The sequence below is a fragment of the Zootoca vivipara genome, chromosome 4, assembly GCF_965207765.1.
Source record: "Zootoca vivipara chromosome 4, rZooViv2.hap1.1, whole genome shotgun sequence".
In the NCBI taxonomy this organism is placed as follows: Eukaryota; Metazoa; Chordata; class Lepidosauria; order Squamata; family Lacertidae; genus Zootoca; species Zootoca vivipara.
In genome coordinates, this window is record NC_142587.1 from 88,411,569 (window position 1) to 88,433,351 (window position 21,783).

The following is a 21,783-nucleotide window of genomic DNA, read 5'->3' on the forward strand; positions in this document are numbered from 1 at the left end:
GGAAGAGACTAATCAAACAAGGTTTCCTTCCAGGCGGGAAGCTCCCTGCGGGCAGCTGCCTAGGCAGCGCTTGGTAATTAGGTCTGAATTCCTCCGTCTGCTCTGAGAGGAGACTCCTATCCAGGTGAATCTAACCATTCTTCTTGTTCAGTTCTGCTCTCTGTTACGTGTGGAGCAGGAATCAGGTGGCCTGTGTTTCTACTCCAGTCTCCAAAGTCCTTCTCCATAGATGACGCTGAGGCACCTGGCGTGAGTGCATGGGAAATAAACATTGAATTAATAAGGATGAGATTCTCCTCCATATTAAAAAAAAAGGAGGGGGAAACCACCCAACTGCTGATGGAGAATTAAGTTTTCAGAGTAGTAATAATAATAATAATTTATTATTTATACCCCACCCATCTGCCTGGGTTTCCCCAGTCACTCTGGGCGGCTTCCAACAGAAATATTAGAATACACTAATTTCTTAAAGATTAAAAGCTCCCCTAAACAGGGCTGCCTTCAGATGTCCTCTAAAAGTCTGGTAGTTGTTTTTCTCTTTGACATCTGATGGGAGGGCGTTCCACAGGGCGGGCGCCACTCTGCCTGGTTCCCTGCAACTTGACTTCTCGCAATGTGGGAACCGCCAGAAGGCCCTCAGCACTGGACCTCAGTGTCTGGGCAGAGCGATGGAGGTGGAGACGCTCCTTCAGGTATACTGGACCGAGTATAGTTTAGCAACTTCTTTGAGCTTACCCTCCCTCCTTCTCTGGACGTTTCTCACCAGCCTGGCAACAACCCATGGATAAGTGCACAGAGATGCTTTTATAATAATAATATAATAATAATAATTTATTATTTATACCCCACCCATCTGGCTAGGTTTTCCCAGCCACTCTGGGCGGCTTCCAACCGAATATTAAAAACACAATACAATTAAAAACTTCCCTAAACAGGGCTGCCTTCAGATGTCTTTTAAAAGTCAGGTACCGGTAGTTGTTTATTTCCTTGACATCTGATGGGAGGGCATTCCACAGGGTGGGCACCACTACCCAAGAAGGCCCTCTGCCTGGTCCCCTGTAATCTCGCAGGGAGCGAACCGACAGAAGGCCCTCGGAGCTGGACCTCAGTGTCTAGGCTGAATGATGGGGGTGGAGATGCTCCTTCAGGTATACTGGGCCAAGGCCGTTTAGGGCTTTAAAGGTCAGCACCAACACTTTGAATTGTGCTCAGAAACGTACTGGGAGCCAATGCAGGTCTTTCAAGATATGTGGTCTCGGCGGCTACTCCCAGTCACCAGTCTAGCTGCCGCATTCTGGATTAATTGTAGTTTCCGGGTCACCTTCAAAGGTAGCCCCACATAGAGCGCATTGCAGTAGTCCAAGCGAGAGATAACTAGAGCATGCACCACTCTGGCAAGACAGTCTGTGGGCAGGTAAGGGTCTCAGCCTGCGTACCAGATGGAGCTGGTATACAGCTGCCCTGGACACAGAATTAACCTGCGCCTCCATGGACAGCTGTGAGTCCAAAATGACTCCCAGGCTGCACACCTGGTCTTTCAGGGGCACAGTTACCCCATTCAGGACCAGGGAGTCCCCCACACTTGCCCGCCTCCTGCCCCCCACAAACAGTACTTCTGTCTTGTCAGGATTCAACCTCAATCTGTTCTCGTGTACAGTGTCCAATTGTGACCATGTAGAGATCTCTGGATGTTATGTATCTCCACCTGGCTGACCCCTCCATCTTTCTTAAGCAGGTAAGCAGAATAGCTTATTCACTGCTTTTATCTCCCACCTTTTTCTCCAAGGAGTCTATGGTTCACCTCCCTTCCTCAGTTAATCCCTACAATGGCCCTGTGAGGTAGGTTAAGAGATTGCGACTGATTCAAAGTTCACCCAGTGAGCTTCCTGACTCAGTGGGGACTCGAACCCTGATCTCCCAGGTCTATACTTTAAATTAAGTAGGAAAATAAATATGGGGAAAGCAAGATGTCACAAAGGGAAGGAGCTGAAATTTTTTCCTTGAAGCTTGGAATTTGTTTTATTCTGGATCGTTTTATTTGATGTTTTAATGTGCTGTAGACCACTTTGGGTTTACAAAAGGGATGCGGGTGGCTCTGTGGGTTAAACCACAGAGCCTAGGGCTTGCCGATCAGAAGGTCGGTGGTTCAAATCCCTGCGACAGGGTGAGCTCCCATTGCTCGGTCCCAGCTCCTGCCAACCTAGCAGTTCGAAAGCACGTCATAGTGCAAGTAGATAAATAGGTACCGCTCCGGCGGGAAAGTAAACGGCGTTTCCGTGCGCTGTTCTGGTTCGCCAGAAGCGGCTTAGTCATGCTGGCCACATGACCCGGAAGCTGTATGCTGGCTCCCTCCGCCAGTAAAGTGAGATGAGCGCCACAACCCCAGAGTCGTCCGCGATTGGACCTAACGGTCAGGGGTCCCTTTACCCTTTACCTTTAAACCACTTTGAAACCTTTTCTTTAAAACATAAAGCGGTATAGAAGTGAAATGAATAATAAAAATAGAATTAATACACCTTACAGATTATTTAATTTTTTTAAAAAGGCACGGAGGCATTCTGTTTTGGCGACCACAACCTAGGTTTAAGGTGTCATTTGGCAACTAGCTTACAGTATATATCTGAGTTTCTAACACTGATCAATGTACCCAATGTACCCAGAGAGAGTGATTTCAGAAACCAATATCATCAAGGAGGTTGGGAACATCTTCCCCATAAGGCAGGGATGGGGAGCCTGTGACCTTCCAGATGTTTTGGACTATTTGGGTTGCCAGTTAGGTACCGGGCTAAGTTCAAGGTACTGGTTTTGGTACACAATTTGGGACCACAATACCTGAAAGGTTGTCTCACCCCTTATATACCTAATCGATCATTGTGCTGTACTGTTGAAGGCTTCTTACAGGTGCCCTTGTACCTGGAATTGGGCCTCTAGAGTTGTGGTACCCTTTGCAATTCCCTCTCCTTGAAAATCAGACAGACACAGTCTTCGTTGTGTTTACACCGTCGGCTGCAGAGCTCTCTCTTCCAACCAGCTTTTATAAGTTGACCTCTTTGGAATTGCTTTAAAAAGGTTTTTGCAGTTGTTTTATCACTTGTTGCCTGCTACCCTGGGATCCTTTGGGAGGGAGGGCAGCACATAAATGCAATAAATACATGACTCGACTCCCCATCATTCATGACCTGGCTAGGGCTGGCAGGTGGTGGACTCAAACTTCATCCAGAGAGCAACAGGTTAGTTCCTTTTGGCTACAGTATAAGGAAAGGCTCTTCTAGTGCATTTTTCATGGGGAAGCCTTCAAGCATGCAAACTCTGTGCCTTGCAGTTTGCAGTGGTGCAATTCAGGAGCGGTTTCACCAACCTGTGCAATTGGTTTGGATAAAATAATTAGCTGGGGGAGGTTACAGGTAGGTAGCCATGTTAGTCTGCTGTAGTCGAAACAAAATAAAAAAGTTCCTTCCAGTAGCACCTTAGAGACCAACTAAGTTTGTCATTGGTATGAGCTTTCGTGTGCATGCACACTTCTTCAGATGAAGTGTGCATGCACACAAAAGCTCATACCAATGACAAACTTAGTTGGTCTCTAAGGTGCTACTGGAAGGATTTTTTTTTAGCTTGGGGCAGTCACGCAACCCACCCCACAAAAAATAAATGGTCATTTAAGTTGGCTCTCTTGAGTCCAACTCTTTTCATGCTACCTGGATTAAATCAGCAGTGGACAGTTTCCTAAAATGTGCATCTGTTGGCCGGAATTTATATAGAATGGGATATTGGGAGTTTGGGGTTGTATGCAGGAAGAGAAAGGCAGGGCAGGGAAGAATCTGGGCAGCCCAAGATGGGCCCAGAGCTCTTTTGTTGGCTCTCTTGGCCTAAAGTCCTGGGGGCTGTTTTCATACGGCTTTTCTTTCATTCCAGAATCCCCTTTGGTTTTGTGGTTTTAGAATTAACAGCCCGTTTCTGCTGTGGGCCTAGACCTGCCAACTCCAGAGCCTGAAAGGGAATATCTGTGCCAGGATTTTAATGACCAACCGAGATCAGAATCAAAAGTGCCAATGGTTCTTTATCTGTTCTTTTTCCTTTTTTTGCAAAACCATGAAGGCAAATGACGCCAACAATTCCTTGCACAGATGCTGCCTTGCATAGGATGAAAGAACTTGTATAGCTGTGAAAGAGAGAGAGAGAGAGAGAGCATTTTTGCAGATATGTGGAACCAGACGGGTGTTTTTGTCTAGGCTGTTTGTTCCCCTTATCTCCAATGCCCATTTCCATCAAGTGATCTCCAGCAATATGCTACAGTTTGCATGCATGCCTTGCCCGCTTCCATAAATGCTGTTGGGACAACAGTTGCCTTTGTTGGCGTGAGGAGGAAGCTGCTGGGCCAGCTGCTTGCTCATGAGTAGCCCAACCAATAATCAGCTCAGCCCATCTGGTCTGCAGGTGGACAAGGATGGAGTTGATGAGAGGCTGCAGGCTTCCAGATTCCTCTTAGTGGCTTATAAACCCTCAGAGGGAATCAGGAACATAGGGAGCTGCCCAATAGGAAGTCAGACCACTGGTATGTTGTGTAGTAGCTCAGTTGGTAGAGCATGGGACTCTTAATCTCGGGGTTGTGGGTTTGAGCCCCACGTTGGGCAAAAGATTCCTGAGCTCTGACCCCTGCCTAGCAGATATTGGTCAAGTACAGACTTTTAAATGATGGCATGTCTCTTCCACCCCCCCCACCCCCTTTTGTTGCTGTCAGTCATAAGTGGTTTAAGTGTATTTTATTAAATGCAGTGGTTTGGTGGTATTTTGGTGGTTGGTGCCTCCCCCCTTTCTTTTGAGATGCTGAGTGAATTTGAGCAAATAAACGCACCATCGAGACAAATTGCTCTGTTTTCAAAAGAACCCTTCACAGTTGTTGTAGATTTTAAAGTGGGAAGCACTGAACAAACACGCAATCCCGCGATTTAGACTTCATAATCACAGGTCCATAGCAAAGTGCAAATGGTTTTCCTTTCCTTTGCAGCCCCCCCCCTTTAAAGCGCACCTCCCCCCCCCCTCTAAATGCATAGGGTTCTGTGGGGTACCGGTATATAAGAAAGGAAAATGTTTAAAAGCAAAGCTAAACCTGCCCTCAACTGTATCCCCCTGCCCTGTTGCCCACGAAGCCGCGTGGTTTTAATTTGGCACAAAATTGCACCGAAGCCTAAAGAAAGTATAGATTATCCGGCATCCACATTTTAACGACTTCCGAGCATCACATTTAGGAATTTCCAGTAGAAGTGGCTCAGTCTCCAAGGGAACAAACAATATCCATTCTCATTTAGACGTCCCTCGGGGCTGCTCTGCACCTGTTTTCCTACCTAGAAGTGGTATTTGTAGAGAAACTGTGCACATCATTAGCACGTGACTTACGCGTCATTCCCCTTTAGAAAAGCAGAGTGGCTTGTTGCAAAGTAACATGCTTTTAGGGTCGTTGCCCTGATTTTTGAGCAGGTGTCTTGCGTGTGAATGTGGGAGAATTGGGACGGGGAAAGATAGGCCAAAGAGGGTTTTTCAAACACATTGGGGGACGCTTTTTGAAAAATTGCTCACCCCCCCCCCCATTTATTAAAGGGTCCTCCGAAACCCACAGGGGTCTAGGACTGTGCAGGTCGTGACTGTAGAGATCTATGCATGCTCAGCGCCTTATCACCAGGTGCACTGGGATTCAGGTGCAATGGTGAGCAATTGCTTGCATCCTAGCCTGTGTCCAGAACACAGGGAAGGGAGTGAAGACATGTTATTATTTTTCTGTATAGGCCCATCGGTCTGCTGGTTCCTGCCCCAAGGAGCTTACAATTTAAAAGTTGTCGTAGGGAAATGACAGTAGTGGTAGACTCCCCTCCCTTGCAGGATTTTAAGCAGAGGTGGGATGACGCACCTGTCCTGTATGATTCCTGCATTGCAGGGGGTTGGACTTGGGTAAAGATTTGATGGTGAATATGTTTCACACACTTATGCTTGAGCAAGGTTATTTCAGTGCGTTCATCAGAATGCATAGGAAGCTGCACTATATGGAGTCAGTCTAGCACAATGTTGTTTGCACTGACTGGCAGCAGCAGCTACCTGAGATTTCAGACAAGGAGTCTTTTCCAACCATACCTGGAGACACCAGGGATTGAAACCTGCATATTTTGTGGGTGAGGCGTGTCATAACCTTTCCCACAAGTGCTGTGTTACAGAGACCTTGTTGAGTTATACTCAGGCATCCCTAAGATTTGGGTGTTTTTTTAGTTAAAATAAGTCTGCAATCTGACAACAGTGATTTTGAACTGATGCACACACTATGCATTTCAAATAAAACATAGTTGCAGATTGCATTGCATTGCAGTGCAGAAAAGGAATGATGGTGAAAGAAAGCTTTGCAGAAGTAGCTAGATGCTCCACAAATAAATTCCCAGTTGGAACGCAGAGTTCCTTTTCTCTCTGAAAGGTATCACAGAGTGCTTCTCCTTGCTGCAAGCTCACAAGATAAATCTATTTCACAAATCTAACGGTGCAGCTCAATTTTTAGCCATCTTCTTAGATCTTTTAAGGAGTCTGAAAGGTCTTTTTATGTTCTACTTGCCAATTGTAGTCTGGCAGTATCCAAGCCCATGCCAGTGTCGTCTTTCCAGATCTCGTAACAGCATAACCACGGGATTCAGAATGAGCCACGAGGGCTGTGCTCCCCCTCCACTGTTGAAGTCAGTATGCATCTGAATGCCAGCGGCTTGGAACTGCAGGTTTTAGCTGAGATCCCTGCATTGCAGGGGGTTGGCCTAGATGACCCTCGGGGTCCCTTCTAACTCTACAATTCTATGATTTTATGAAAGTGCTCAGGTCCTGGTTTTGGCCTTCCCAGAGGCCACTGGGCTAATCCACCAGGCTCCTCTTGGTTCACAGCTTGGGCGAGGGGGCTCCTTGATCCATTTTGGTGGCTAGAGGCCCAAATGAGCTCTATGGCTAGGAGTGCCTTCTAACAACTTCAGCCGGCCTGCCAGCAACAACCATTCCTTGTACAGGATAGCCTGATCTTCGTGGTCCATGCATTGGTTACTTCAAGACTTGATTACTGTAAGACACACTGTGTAGGGCTGCCCTTGGAAGCTGTAACTGATGAACCTTGGAAGCTGTAACTGGCGACACATCACTCCTTTGCTGAGAGAGCTGTGCTTCTGGACCTGGTTCCGTTTCCTTGTGTATAATTCACAAAGCTTGATCTCAGGATCGTGCAAAAGGTTTCTGCATTGCAGGCGGTTGGACTAGGTGACCCTCGTGGTCCCTTCCAACCTTCCAATTCTATAATTAATTCTGCAACGTGGGCCCAAAGTATCTCAAAAGTAACCTGATTCTTTGGGGCTCCACCTCAGTTGCTGAGATCTCCTGATGGGGCACTTTTGGTAATCCTGCTTTTGTGGCAGGTGTGCCCTGTGGAACTCCTTGCCAGGGGAAGTATGGCCAGAGTTAATCCCTGCCTTCTTTTACATGTCTTTTGAAAACTGTATTATTTAGACAGGGCTTTGAAGCAGGAGTCCCCCCCCCCACCTTTAAACCAACTAACCTTTATAGGTGTTTATATTTACCGGTATGTTACTGAAATGTTGTGTTTTATGTTACTGGCTGCCTTGTTATATTTTTTATGAAACTGCTGTATACATATTTGAATAGGTAGAAGGTGCACACGAAAGCTCATACCAAAATAAAAACTTAGTTGGTCTTTAAGGTGCTACTGAAGGAATTTTTTATTTTAGAAGGTTCCCTGTTTTTTCTGTAATATTTTTCTCCTCAACTCCCCAAATGTGGGATTTCTTTTTTTTTAATTGTGACCACAAGCAGTTACCGTATTCTGCATTCCTCAAGGCACACTTCCTACATTATTGATCTGCCCTGATTTTGCAGGCGTCAAATAACGTCTAACCCCAAATTTTATGGAAATTTCCTTTTTATAATTGTGGCAGTTGGGGATTGCAAATTCATCCCCTCTAAGTCCCTACTTGGAGGCTTATTTTGATGCCCTGCTTGTGAGCCCATAAATCTCTGTGTTTGATTACCGGATTATTGGCTGTTCTTTGGATTTGTAAACGATATACATGTTGCTCAAGAGACCCTCGGACCCTTGATAATACATGCAAAGGTTTTATCAGATAATGCCGGCTTTCTGGCAAGTTCCGTTTGTCTGCCAAGCATTTTTTTAAAAAAAGGAAAAGGAAGAGAGCCTAATTTGCAGGAGTTGATAAAGGGTGGCCTTGAGATTAATCGTGAGACATACATAGTTATAAGTTTTTGAATTATTCCTTAGAAAGAAATCACAGCATAGCACTTTTCATGCCTTCAATACATGCATCCATTCAACCAGTGGGATTTGAATGGGGGTTTAGAAATGTAGGTCAGGGTGGAGAGATTTGGTTCTGTTTCATGTGGCTGGCCATACCTGTAGTATTCAGAAGCCCTTTTCCACATTTCACTTGCAGTTTCAGATTTATAAGGGAATAACCAAATGGATCCTTTTACCTAGGTTACAGGTTGCTACAACAGAATGCCTAGGTGCTGTAATAATAATTTATTTCAGTGTTTTTATTGTTCGTTTCATTTCTATACAGTGGTACCTCTGGTTAAGAACTTAATTCGTTCTGGAGGTCCGTTCTTAACCTGAAATTGCTCTTAACTTGAGGTACCACTTTAGCTAATGGGGCCTCCTGATGCCGCTGCGCGGCCAGAGTACGATTTCTGTTCTCATCCTGAAGCAAAGTTTTTAACCTGAGGTACTATTTCTGGGTTAGCGGAGTTTGTAACCTGAAGCGTTTGTAACCTGAAGCGTCTGTAACCCGAGGTACCACTGTACCACTTTATATTTTAAAGAGCAAAATATCAAAAGTGGTTTGCAACACATTAAAACGGAGGTTTCCCAACCTTTTGTTGCTACACGTTACTGTAGGGCAGGCATCCCCAAACTGCGGCCCTCCAGATGTTTTGGCCTACAACTCCCATGATCCCTAGCTAACAGGACCAGTGGTCAGGGATGATGGGAATTGTACTGTAGGCCCGAAGTTTGGGGATGCCTGCTGTAGGGGCTAGTTTACTCTCCGTTTTGCTGGTAAAACCGAAATTACTGCACCACGAAATGATGCATGTCTACAAAGTGCGTCACCAACATGAAAAGTTTGGAAAGCTCTGCGTTAAAACATCAAATAAAACAATCCAGAATAAAACAAACTCAAACTTCGAGGAAAATATTTCAGATCCTTCTCTAAAGGGCGTTTTGCTTTCCCCATATTTGTTTTATCTATAAGTGCCCCATAGCAGAAGTACTCTAGGGAACCCAGGTGCTGTAATGGTTAGAGTATCGGACTAGGACCTGGGAGGTAAAGGTAAAGGGTAAAGGGACCCCTGACCATTAGGTCCAGTCGTGACCGACTCTGGGGTTGCGCGCTCATCTCGCATTATTGGCCGAGGGAGCCGGCGTATAGCTTCCAGGTCATGTGGCCAGCATGACAAAGCCGCTTCTGGCAAACCAGAGCAGCACATGGAAACGCCGTTTACCTTCCCGCTGCAGCGGTTCCTATTTATCTACTTGCATTTTGACGTGCTTTCGAACTGCTAGGTTGGCAGGAGCTGGGACCGAGCAACAGGAGCTCACCCCGTCACAGGGATTCGAACCGCCGACCTTCTGATCAGCAAGCCCTAGGCTCAGTGGTTTAACCACAGCGCCACCTGGGTCCCATTGGACCTGGGAGATCAGGGTTCAAATCCCCACTCAATCAGGAAGCTTCCTGGGTGACCTTGGAGCCAGTCGCAGCTTGTTAACCTCACAGGGCCATTGCAGGGATTAACTGAGGAAGGGGAGTGTGTTACCGTATATACAGTAGTGCCTCGATTTACAAATTTAATCTGTACCAAAGGCACCTTCGTAAGTCGAAAAATTCGTAAGTCGAAATGCCCCATTGGAAACGCGATTTCCCATAGGAATGCATTGAAAACGGAAAAACCCTATCTAAAAATTCGTAAGTCGAAAAAGCAGTTTTTTCCCGGATGTCGAGACATTTGTAAGTTGAAAAATTCGGTTGCCGCGTTGTTCATAAGTCGAGGAAACACTGTACAGTATTAAGATTGGCTGCAGTTCTCACTCAGGGCCACCAGTATGCAAATGAAGGATTCAGAACTGTCGATCACTGATTGGTTAGTTAGTTGGAAGTTGTTACTGTTACAAGTTACCTAGTATTATGTAAAGCAGCCAGCTAGGCTGCAGTCAGCCAGACTCAAGAAGCAGTTCTAACTGCTGTAATAAAGAGCTGTGAATCTAACGTCTAACAGTGGCCCATCTTTCCCGCTATTTAACAGGGTGAACCATGGACTCCTTGGAGAAAAGGTGATAGATAAATGCAGTGAAAATAAGCTCTTCTGCTTACCTGCTTAAGAAAGATGGAGTGGCCAGCCAGGTGGAGATAAATGGCATTCAGAGATCTCCACGTGGTCGCAATTTGACCCGCTGCCAGATGCAAAACGCGCCGGGCACCTGGCTAAGAATCCAATGTCTCTATTCAGACCAGGTCTCTCCATGGTTTTAAGTTTGGTTGTTGTTGTTTAGTCGTTTAGTCGTGTCCGACTCTTCGTGACCCCATGGACCAGAGCACGCCAGGCACTCCTGTCTTGCACTGCCTCCCGCAGTTTGGTCAGACTCATGTTCGTAGCTTCGAGAACACTGTCCAACCATCTCGTCCTCTGTCGTCCCCTTCTCCTTGTGCCCTCCATCTTTCTCAACATCAGGGTCTTTTCCAGGGAGTCTTCTCTTCTCATGAGGTGGCCAAAGTATTGGAGCCTCAGCTTCACGATCTGTCCTTCCAGTGAGCACTCAGGGCTGATTTCCGTTAAGTTTGGTAATAAGTTGCAATTCAGCAACTTCTCTTTCTAGTCTTATTTCTGAAATTCTTTTGTAATAAGACAGCTTATCTTATCTCATTATACATGACAAAGCTATTTTTTTGCCATCTTACCCTTTGCTTTTTCCTGTAAGACCAATTGCAGTTGTTAACAGTCGTCAACAGGTTTACCACTCCTATCAGCCAATCACCCATTCCCACCACCCTTCTGAGTAATACCCCTCCCCACCTTCTCACTATATATAAGGGTCTGGTGACTTCTGTTTCAGTGTATCTGAAGAAGTGTGCATGCACACAAAAGCTCATACGCATAACAAACTTAGTTGGTCTCTAAGGTGCTACTGGAAGGATTTTTTTTATTTTGTTTCGACTACGGCAGACCAACCCGGCTGCCTATGTGTAACTAGTCCCTGTAAACAGTCAGTTTCAACAGCAGAGAGGAACCACATACACCATGGCGAGTTCCTTGGAGGAAAAAGATTCCTGCATTACAGGGGGGGTTGGACTAGATGACCCCTGTGGCCACTTCCGACTCTAAAATTCAGTATGGTAGCCAGTTGCATGCTATCAACTGGGGGAGTGCCTGTTTCGGATTTTACAAGCTAGCGGCTTCTCAGTCTCTTTCCTCCCTGCCTGTAATATGATGACCATAATAATAGTGGCTTACCTTACAGGGGCGTTGTAAGGGTAATTGGGATAATATATGTGAAAGTGCTTTGAACACTCAAAAAGCTGTAACGCGAATGCTAAGTAGGGTTACTGCATCTGCGATGGCCGCAGGCGATGATCAGGGCAAAAAAACCCCAAAAACTTATTCCTTCATCCCCTGCTATAGAAGAGATGTCACCTGTAAAGCAGTTCCGAGACACTTGGAATTATTAAAACCTCATTGAAATAGCTCTTTCCTCCCCTTTTTCTCTCTCTTTTTACTTCCTGTCATTCTGGCATAATGTGGAGATTATTTTCCATTTCTTCCAATTGGAAAGCCCGGAAACTCTCCGAGCCGCACTTACTGTAAAAAGCGATGTTTTTGTTAATGGCAGGTCAATTTTGATTCAGGCCTGTAATTTGGTGGCCGGGGGGGGGGGGCAAATACCTATCTCCCATCTGAAGGATAGCAATTTCATGTGCTCTCCTAATACTCCCAGAATTGCCGTGCATATAACTAAAAGCTTTTTACCCTTGAAAATAACGGAACCGGGGAGGGCGGAGGTGGGGGGGGGGACAGATCATAATACTTCAGTGGTATGTAATGGGCTGCCGGAAATTTCTGTGATACGCTAGAAAATTTATCTTCATGTACTAGAGGAAAGTTTCTGCTAAGTGTTCTAGCACAGACAGCCACTCAGCCATTTTTAGGAATTGGGGGGTGTTTCAAAGGGTCTTGTGCTCCCTCCTACTTATTTGCAGTTCCCTTACTGCAATAAGTGAAGTTACAGGGAATCAGGTAGAGGGCCTTCTTGGTGGTGGCACCCTCCCTGTGAAACGCCCTCCCACCAGCTGTCAAGGAGATAAACAATTATAGGACTTTCCGCAGACATCTTTTATCATGTGTCAACTTTTAATGGTTGCTGTTTACTGTGCTTTTATAATTTGTTGGAAGCAGCCCACAGTGGCTGGGGGCAACCCGGTCAGATGGGCGGCATATAAAGAATAAAATTATTATTATTACAAATTCCCATTGTTAAATGTGGTGCATTATATTATTACACCTGAACCAAATGTGAAAGGCCACAACATGAATGGCTTCTGAGAATAGGCTTGGCTCCCCCCTACCTCTTGTAGGTATAATTCTTCAATACATTATTTTTATTTTTATGATGCTTCAAAAATATTTTATTTTTAAAACCCGAACCCTACCAACCTTGATAAACAAGAATGTTTAATTATTATTTTTTATGGAAAGGGGAAAAAAAGTTCAGCAGCTTTCAATGTAGTGATTTGAAAATTACAAGTATCTGGTTGATTGCCTTTTAAAAATGGTTAATGGAACTACTCCAGGACCGTTCATTATTTTCTTGGGCATTTTATTTCCTTTCAGCATTTGCTCGTAGACTGAGCCAGCTTTGGGGGATAAAATGGGTGCCGCTGGCATCAAAAACTCCTTTCTGGGTTGTGAGCACTTAATAAAGCGAAGGGGAACGTCTAGCTTAGAAGTAGGCTTCATCACCACCAACCTTATAAGAGACAAGACGCACACACAAAAAAAGCTGCCATTCTGACCATTCCAGGGCTTATTGGCACTTTGCAATACTTTCGAAAGTGGCAAATTTCATCCATTGTGGGGCTATAACCCTCTTTTTAAAGACTTCCAAGTTGGGGACCGTCACTAGGTATTGTGGCAGCAAATTTCATGCACGGTCTTGGGTGCTCCAATAGTTCCTTGAAGGAAAGACCTCAAGTTAGAGAGATACTAGTGTAGACAGTACAGAGCTGCATAAGGCAGTTCCCCCCCATGTACATAGGAAGGGCCATAGCTTAGTGGTAGACCACAAACTTGACATGAGTCAACAGTGTGATGCAGCAGCTAAAAAAGCCAATGCAATTCTAGGCTGCATCAATAGGAGTATAGCATCTAGATCAGGCATCCCCAAACTGCAGCCCTCCAGATGTTTTGGCCTACAACTCCCATGATCCCTAGCTAACAGGACCAGTGGTCAGGGATGATGGGAATTGTAGTCCAAAACATCTGGAGGGCCGAAGTTTGGGGATGCCTGATCTAGATCAAGGGAAGTAATAGTATGATTGTATTCTGCTCTGGTCAGACCTCACCTGGAATACTGTGTCCAGTTCTGGGCACCACAGTTCAAGAAGGATACTGACAAGCTGGAACATGTCCAGAGGAGGGCAACCAAAATGGTCAAAGGCCTAGAAACGATGCCTTATGAGGAACGGCTTAGGGAGCTGGGTATGTTTAGCCTGGAGAAGAGAAGGTTAAGGGGTGATATGATAGCCATGTTCAAATATATTAAAGGATGTCATATAGAGGAGGGAGAAAGGTTGTTTTCTGCTGCTCCAGAGAAGAGGACACGGAGCAATGGATTCAAACTACAAGAAAGAAGATTCCACCTAAACATTAGGAAGAACTTCCTGACAGTAAGAGCTGTTCGGCAGTGGAATTTGCTACCAAAGAGTGTGGTGGAGTCTCCTTCTTTGGAGGTCTTTAAGCGGAGGCTTGACAGCCATCTGTCAGGAATGCTTTGATGGTGTTTCCTGCATTGCAGGGGGTTGGACTTGGGTAAAGATTTGATGGTGAATATGTTTCACACACTTATGCTTGAGCAAGGTTATTTCAGTGCGTTCATCAGAATGCATAGGAAGCTGCACTATATGGAGTCAGTCTAGCACAATGTTGTTTGCACTGACTGGCAGCAGCAGCTACCTGAGATTTCAGACAAGGAGTCTTTTCCAACCATACCTGGAGACACCAGGGATTGAAACCTGCATATTTTGTGGGTGAGGCGTGTCATAACCTTTCCCACAAGTGCTGTGTTACAGAGACCTTGTTGAGTTATACTCAGGCATCCCTAAGATTTGGGTGTTTTTTTAGTTAAAATAAGTCTGCAATCTGACAACAGTGATTTTGAACTGATGCACACACTATGCATTTCAAATAAAACATAGTTGCAGATTGCATTGCATTGCAGTGCAGAAAAGGAATGATGGTGAAAGAAAGCTTTGCAGAAGTAGCTAGATGCTCCACAAATAAATTCCCAGTTGGAACGCAGAGTTCCTTTTCTCTCTGAAAGGTATCACAGAGTGCTTCTCCTTGCTGCAAGCTCACAAGATAAATCTATTTCACAAATCTAACGGTGCAGCTCAATTTTTAGCCATCTTCTTAGATCTTTTAAGGAGTCTGAAAGGTCTTTTTATGTTCTACTTGCCAATTGTAGTCTGGCAGTATCCAAGCCCATGCCAGTGTCGTCTTTCCAGATCTCGTAACAGCATAACCACGGGATTCAGAATGAGCCACGAGGGCTGTGCTCCCCCTCCACTGTTGAAGTCAGTATGCATCTGAATGCCAGCGGCTTGGAACTGCAGGTTTTAGCTGAGATCCCTGCATTGCAGGGGGTTGGCCTAGATGACCCTCGGGGTCCCTTCTAACTCTACAATTCTATGATTTTATGAAAGTGCTCAGGTCCTGGTTTTGGGCTTCCCAGAGGCCACTGGGCTAATCCACCAGGCTCCTCTGGGTTCACAGCTTGGGCGAGGGGGCTCCTTGATCCATTTTGGTGGCTAGAGGCCCAAATGAGCTCTATGGCTAGGAGTGCCTTCTAACAACTTCAGCCGGCCTGCCAGCAACAACCATTCCTTGTACAGGATAGCCTGATCTTCGTGGTCCATGCATTGGTTACTTCAAGACTTGATTACTGTAAGACACACTGTGTAGGGCTGCCCTTGGAAGCTGTAACTGATGAACCTTGGAAGCTGTAACTGGCGACACATCACTCCTTTGCTGAGAGAGCTGTGCTTCTGGACCTGGTTCCGTTTCCTTGTGTATAACTCACAAAAAGTTCAGCAGCTTTCAATGTAGTGATTTGAAAATTACAAGTATCTGGTTGATTGCCTTTTAAAAATGGTTAATGGAACTACTCCAGGACCGTTCCTGGAGTAAGAGCTGTTCCTGGAGTAAGAACTTCCTGACAGTAAGAGCTGTTCGGCAGTGGAATTTGCTACCAAAGAGTGTGGTGGAGTCTCCTTCTTTGGAGGTCTTTAAGCGGAGGCTTGACAGCCATCTGTCAGGAATGCTTTGATGGTGTTTCCTGCTTGGCAGGGGGTTGGACTGGATGGAAGAGACTCCAACTCTATGATTCTATGATTAACATCTGGCCTGCATGTAGAAGACCCCAAATTCAATCTTTGGTATCTCCAAGGTAGGAATGGGAAATGCCCCCAGTCTGAGACTCTGAGTTCGAGCAATCTAAGGCAATCCAATTTCCACTGTATGTGTTGGAATCTTAGAGTTGGATGAGACCCCCGAGGGTCATCCAGTCCAACACCCTTGCAATGCAGGAATCTCAGCTCAAGCATCCATGACAGGTGGCCATTCAACCTCTGCTTAGAAAACTCCAAGGAAGGAGAGTCCACCACCGTTCCTGGGAGTCTGTTCCACTGCTAAACAGCTCTTACTGTCAAAGTTGTTCCGAATGTTTAGTTGGAATCTCCTTTCTTGCAACTTGAAGCCATTGGTTCGAGTCCTGCCCTCGAAAGCTGGAGAAAACAAGCATGCTCCCTCCTCCATTTGACAGCCCTTCAGATATTTGAAGAAGGCTATCATATCTCCTCTCAGTCGCCTCTTTTCCAGGCTAAACATACGCAGCTCCTTCAAGCATTCCTCATAAGGACTGGTTTCCAGACCCTTGATCATCTTGGTCGCCCTCCTCTAAACACATTCCAGCTTGTCACTATCCTTATTAAATTATGGTGCCCAGAACTGGACACAGTATTCCAGGTGTGGTCTGACTAAGGCAGAATAGAGTGGGACTATTACTTCCCTTGATCTGGATACTAGACTTCTGTTGATGCAGCCTAGAATAGCATTAGCTTTTTTTGCTGCTGCATCACACTGTGGACTCACGTTAAGCTTGTGTTGTGTTTTCATGCATTGCAAAATAAGTATAGCAACACTGCAGCTGACTTGGAACAACCAAATTGCAAGTGTTGGCGCACAACTGGGAAACACTGGCCTGCGAGTGTCTCAATTGGAGAACAGCCTTAACCAAAGCTGTCATGGGCTTTGAAGACACTTGAACTCAGGACGAAAGGGAGAAACGTGCGAAGAGGAAGGCACACTTGGCAAACCCTCACTGTGATCAGCTCCCGCCTGGAAACCAATGTCCCCACTGTGGAAAGACGTGTGGATCCAGAATTGGCCTCCACAGTCACTTACGGACTCACTGTTAAGACTTTGTTCATGGAAGGCAATCTTACTTGGCTACGAGAAGAAGGTGGTGGTGGACCCAGCCCAGGAGATGTGGAGAGCTTGCCAATGTTGCAGGAAACACTGGCAGAAGGAGCTTGCTTTGTATTCTTTCAGGAGCCTTTTTGGGGAATCTTTCCTGGTATGTTCTTTCCCTGCTTCTTGGGAGAAAAGCAATGACAAACCTAGACAGCATCTTAAAAAGCAGAGACATTACCTTGCCAACAAAGGTACGTATAGTTAAAGCTATGGTTTTCCCAGTAGTGATGTATGGAAGTGAGAGCTGGGCCATAAAGAAGGCTGATCGCCAAAGAATTGATGCTTTTGAATTATGGTGCTGGAGGAGACTCTTGAGAGTTCCATGGACTGCAAGAAGATCAAACCTATCCATTCTGAAGGAAATCAGCCCTGAGCGCTCGCTGGAAGGACAGATTGTGAAGCTGAGGCTCCAATACTTTGGCTACCTCATGAGAAGAGAAGACTCCCTGGAAAAGACCCTGATGTTGGGAAAGATGGAGGGCACTAGGAGAAGGGGACGACAGAGGACGAGATGGTTGGACAGTGTTCTCGAAGCTACCAACTTGAGTTTGACCAAACTGTGGTAGGCAGTGGAAGACAGGAGTGCCTGGCATGCTATGGTCCATGGGGTCACGAAGAGTCGGACACGACTAAACGACTAAACAACAACATGTTCTTTCCCCATATGAGTCCAGAACATTTGCTTACTCCTTTACAACAGGCACGTCCAACAGGTAGATTGTGATCTACTGTACCGGTACATCACTGGAAGTCTGTGGTAGATCACTGGTAGATCAGTGGCTCCCCCCAAAGAAGCTGAAGAACTTTGGCTCCCCTAAAAAAAAAGCTCAACATTTTAGCCCTTCCCCCCCCAAAATGGGCCTTCCCTCCTCCCTAAAAGGAGCCCAACAAGTTTGACCTGAACCCCCCAAAAGGGGGGTAGATCATTGCCAGTCTATCACTCTAGATCGCAGTCTCTTGGGAGTAGACCACCCCTGTTTTACAACATTTCTGTTCGGCCTCCCTCGCTGTTTTGATGCTGCTTAACAAAAACAATTTTAAAAACAATGCACTGCAAAACCCAGCACTTTGGGGAGAAGAGAGGTTGGGGGGAGGGCAAGCTCTTGCAGCCAACCACAAGTTGCAGATCCAAACCGCAACACTGCTCATCACTGCCATTTGGACTGTCAGGGATCCCCGTTCTGCGAGAACCCATTCTGTGCGTGAACAGCTCGCGGTATATCTATTTGGACACACACTTCTGAAAATCTCGGGGCGTACGACAGCACATTCTGCAGATACACAATTATGGATCCCGTGCGAACATGTGGGCAAACGAATACCCAATCCCCTGTCTACATCCGTGAAATTTTCCTGACAAAGCCTGTTCTCTTGAGACTCCAGGCGTGACCATTCTTTCACAGTGAGCTTTAATTCTCCTGCCCTTGCCAGGGGGGAAAATGAGCTGGGTTTTGAGCCGTCCACAGAAAGCCCTTTGATTCCTGCTCCTCTTGCCTTGCACCTGAATGCAGTGAGAAAAAAATCCATGTTTCCTCCTTGCACCGTCTGCCTTGCATATAAGCAGAAGGCTGTGGACCTCTGGCTGGGACCTGTTGTTCAAGATGGCAGCCGAGGGCCCCGTTATCGACAGGACACTTAATTCTTGTTATTGCCATTATGCCCTTAGCTGGTGTTATCTTGTTTGTCCGGCTGCCTGGAATGAATGGAGTCCTGCCTTGTAGCTGAATTAAACTCTGCCACAACTTTGGTGGCCTTGGAGAAGTGTCTGCGGCATGATGAAGCGCTGTAATTTTTCCACAAGGAGAGCATTGTTATGGCTGTCTGGGCCTTGGTTTCCCAGAGAGACGGCCTGGGAAACGGCCTGCTTTTGGTAGAAGCTCCTGAGCTATTCTAGGTATTCACAACAATGTCAGGGTGGGACGGCTCCTATGATTTCCTTAAAAAGAAAAAAAAGGTCATGTATCGGGAAGTTTTTAATTGTCACGTTTTATTATGTTTTTATATTTTTCTGGAAGCTGTCCAGAGTGGCTGGGGAAACCCAGCCAGATGGGCAGGTGGTAATAATAATAATAATAATAATAATAATAATAATAATAATAATAATAATAAATAATTAATCAGGGGAAGATGGGTTTAATTTACTTTACTTATTTTACAAAGCCAGCATTATTTTACAAAATAAAGTAAGTTGTTTGTTTTACTTATTGTACAAAGCCGGCTTTTGCCAGCCTGAAGTTCTGGACTACAACTCCCATAACTGTGCTGGCTGAGACTGATGGGAGTTGTAGTCTGCACCTAGGTGGGAAAGGTGGCTCATAAGGGATGTACGTATAGGCAAAGGAAATTTAAAATCTGAACGCAACCAATGCAAGACGGTTAATGAATGAAAACGCACCAAATTTGCAAGGCTTTCTTTTGTCCCCCAGTTGTTAAACAGGAGCATCAAAAATCCCCCCCCCTCTTTCCTCCCTGAGAGTGATGCTGCTAAAACCGAGAAACCTTTTGGGGGGGGCACGAGGATGGGAAACCCGGAGTAGATTTTTCTGTGTGTTAAACGATTGTGAGCTCAGTTGAGAATTAGAGAACAAATTCTCGGGACAAACATGTGCTCAGTTTCTTAATTCTAGTTATCTGCCCCTACTTTCCAAACCACTAGTTTTCATGTGACTCAGGGTTCATGTCGATCCCCTCAAGCTTCACGTCTGCCCAACCTTCCTGTAGGGGAAAGAAAAATCGTTCTAGTTGTGATTGTAATGCTGTGTTTTATATAGTTGTGACCTCCCCTTGGACACTTGGGGTGTGATGCAGGACCATTGTGGGATGTGAGCTGGGGGGGTAGTTCCAAGGGCCAGACAGAGCAGCTTTGAGGGCCGCTTTCAGTGTCTGGGCCTGAGGTTCACCACTCTCCCCTATAAAAGCATTTACTCCTTGTCCAGCACAATGGATAGAAGAACCTACTATTATCCAATAAGGAGGAATGGTGCTGGGAACTAACGGAAGCTAATTAATAACAACAACAATTTGGGATTCCCTCTTGGGTTTCTCGTGGAAAGAAGAAATGAATGGCACTTTGTCTATGGTTAAACAGAAAGTAGAAAAGATGGATGGACTGAATATCTTAAATCAGGCATCGCCAAACTTTGGCCCTCCAGATGTTTTGGACTACAATTCCCATCTTCCCCGACCACTGGTCCTCTTAGCTAGGGATAATGGGAGTTGTAGGCCTAAACATCTGGAGGGCCGCAGTTTGGGGGTGCCTGTCTTAAATGATCATTTTTGAATGTAACCGGCAGATGGAAAAGCAGAAGTCTTCCCCCCCCTTTATCTTTAATGTTCCTTATCTCTCCGTTCTTCTTTTTCTCTTCTTTTTCTCCATTCCCCTTTTCTCTCTCCCCTATTTCTTGTCTTTTGATTCTATCTGTTCCAGATATTGCATTGTGAAAACCGTAATGAAAATCTTTTTTTTTAAATCCTTGTTCAGCAGCTACCCCTGCCCTTGCCTAAGAGTCTTTTTTTCCCTTTTCTGTTTCTTTTTCAGGTTTTAAATACAAGAATTCCTCAAAATCGGGAGGGAGAGAACTTTGGGCTCGAAGAGGCGCTTCTTATTCGTTCGCATCCCTGCTCAACCTTGATTTCCGTTTGTTCGTTTTGGCTGATTGACGCAAGTCCCAGAGGAGGAGAATGAGACAGCTGAAAGGGAAGCCCAAAAAAGAGACGTCGAGAGACAAAAAGGAGCGGAAGCAAGCCATGCAGGAAGCCCGACAGCAGGTCACGACCGTCGTGCTCCCTACGCTGGCTGTGGTCGTGGTTTTGATCGTGGTCTTTGTGTATGTGGCGACCCGCCCAAACACAACGGAATGATGTGGGCGTCGAACTCTGCCGCAACTTTTGCCTCCTCTTCTGCTAAATGCCAAAACCAAACCAAAATGGAAAGTCCCCGAAAGGAGGAAGAGAAAGAGAGCCTCTTCTCTTCTATCTCCGAGTTCATAATCCTTTTGCAAAAAAATAATCTTCTTTCTTTGACTTGAACCAAACTCCACAGTAAACACAGAACGTATCTGCCAACTTGGCACAAAATAAGTTTTCTCGCCCAGCTCATGTGCCTTTTTGACTTTGAGGGGGGAAACGCAGGGACCTCTCTCCATTTTTGAACCCTTGTGTCATAAGGGGGGGGGCGGGTCACTGTTGCTTTCGAAAATTTGTATAGATCGAGTTTGAACCTATCGATTTGTTGGCTAGTGTTGTTACCGTGAGTCGTTGTACATTGGCTTCGCAACTTTCCAAAGAAACGAAACTGCCCCCCTCCACCCCCTTTCAGAATGAATGGCATTTGGAAAACTTTGACAAATATATATATATACATATATTTATTTTTTGAATAAAGAAGATGAGTCTTGCATAAAAGCTTTCTTCTCGACTTGACCCTCAAAAATACACAAAACCCAGCTCTGTTATGTAACGTTTTCCATCAAACACACGTCAGAGGGCAAACAAAAGGCTTTCTTCCCCGTGAGGCTAAACTGGTGTTAAGATAGTTTTAAGATTTTGAGGTTGTCCCTGCAAAACTGCTTGTAGGAGCTTGTAATCGGTGATAACCGTAGCTTTAAGTGGCGTCTGGAATGGGTTGAGAAACAATAAGAAATGGCATTTCGGAAAGTGGTCCACAAACTGGTCATTTAATTTTTTCCTAAATAAAAATAAAAATTAAGTGACCTTACTTCCAACATTTACCGAGGGTCTGCTCAAAACACGGCGTAAAAAACACATACATTAAAACGAAGGGCAACAAAATTTAGTAAGCTGCCTCACACTGGCTCCAATTATTTGTCTATCTGGTTGAGTATTGTCTTGATTGGCAGCTGCTCTCCAGGGTCTCGTCTTGGCCTAGAAACTTTCTCCACTGCCTCCTACCCAACGCTTTTGAATGGAGATCTCGAGGATTGA

At 45.5% G+C, this 21,783-nt stretch overlaps 1 protein-coding gene across 1 annotated transcript in view; it reads left to right on the forward strand.

The window, feature by feature from the left end:
- The window catches only part of LOC148686039 (uncharacterized), a 46,081-nt gene extending 24,838 nt beyond the window's left edge, over nucleotides 1-21,243 (forward strand). Inside the window, exon 2 of the mRNA XM_088668415.1 lies at nucleotides 20,378-21,243. Coding sequence (XP_088524541.1) covers nucleotides 20,378-20,524 — 147 coding nt within the window. The 3' untranslated portion in view covers nucleotides 20,525-21,243. The remainder of the gene's footprint in view (nucleotides 1-20,377) is intronic.
- Nucleotides 21,244-21,783: the final 540 nt, after the last annotated feature.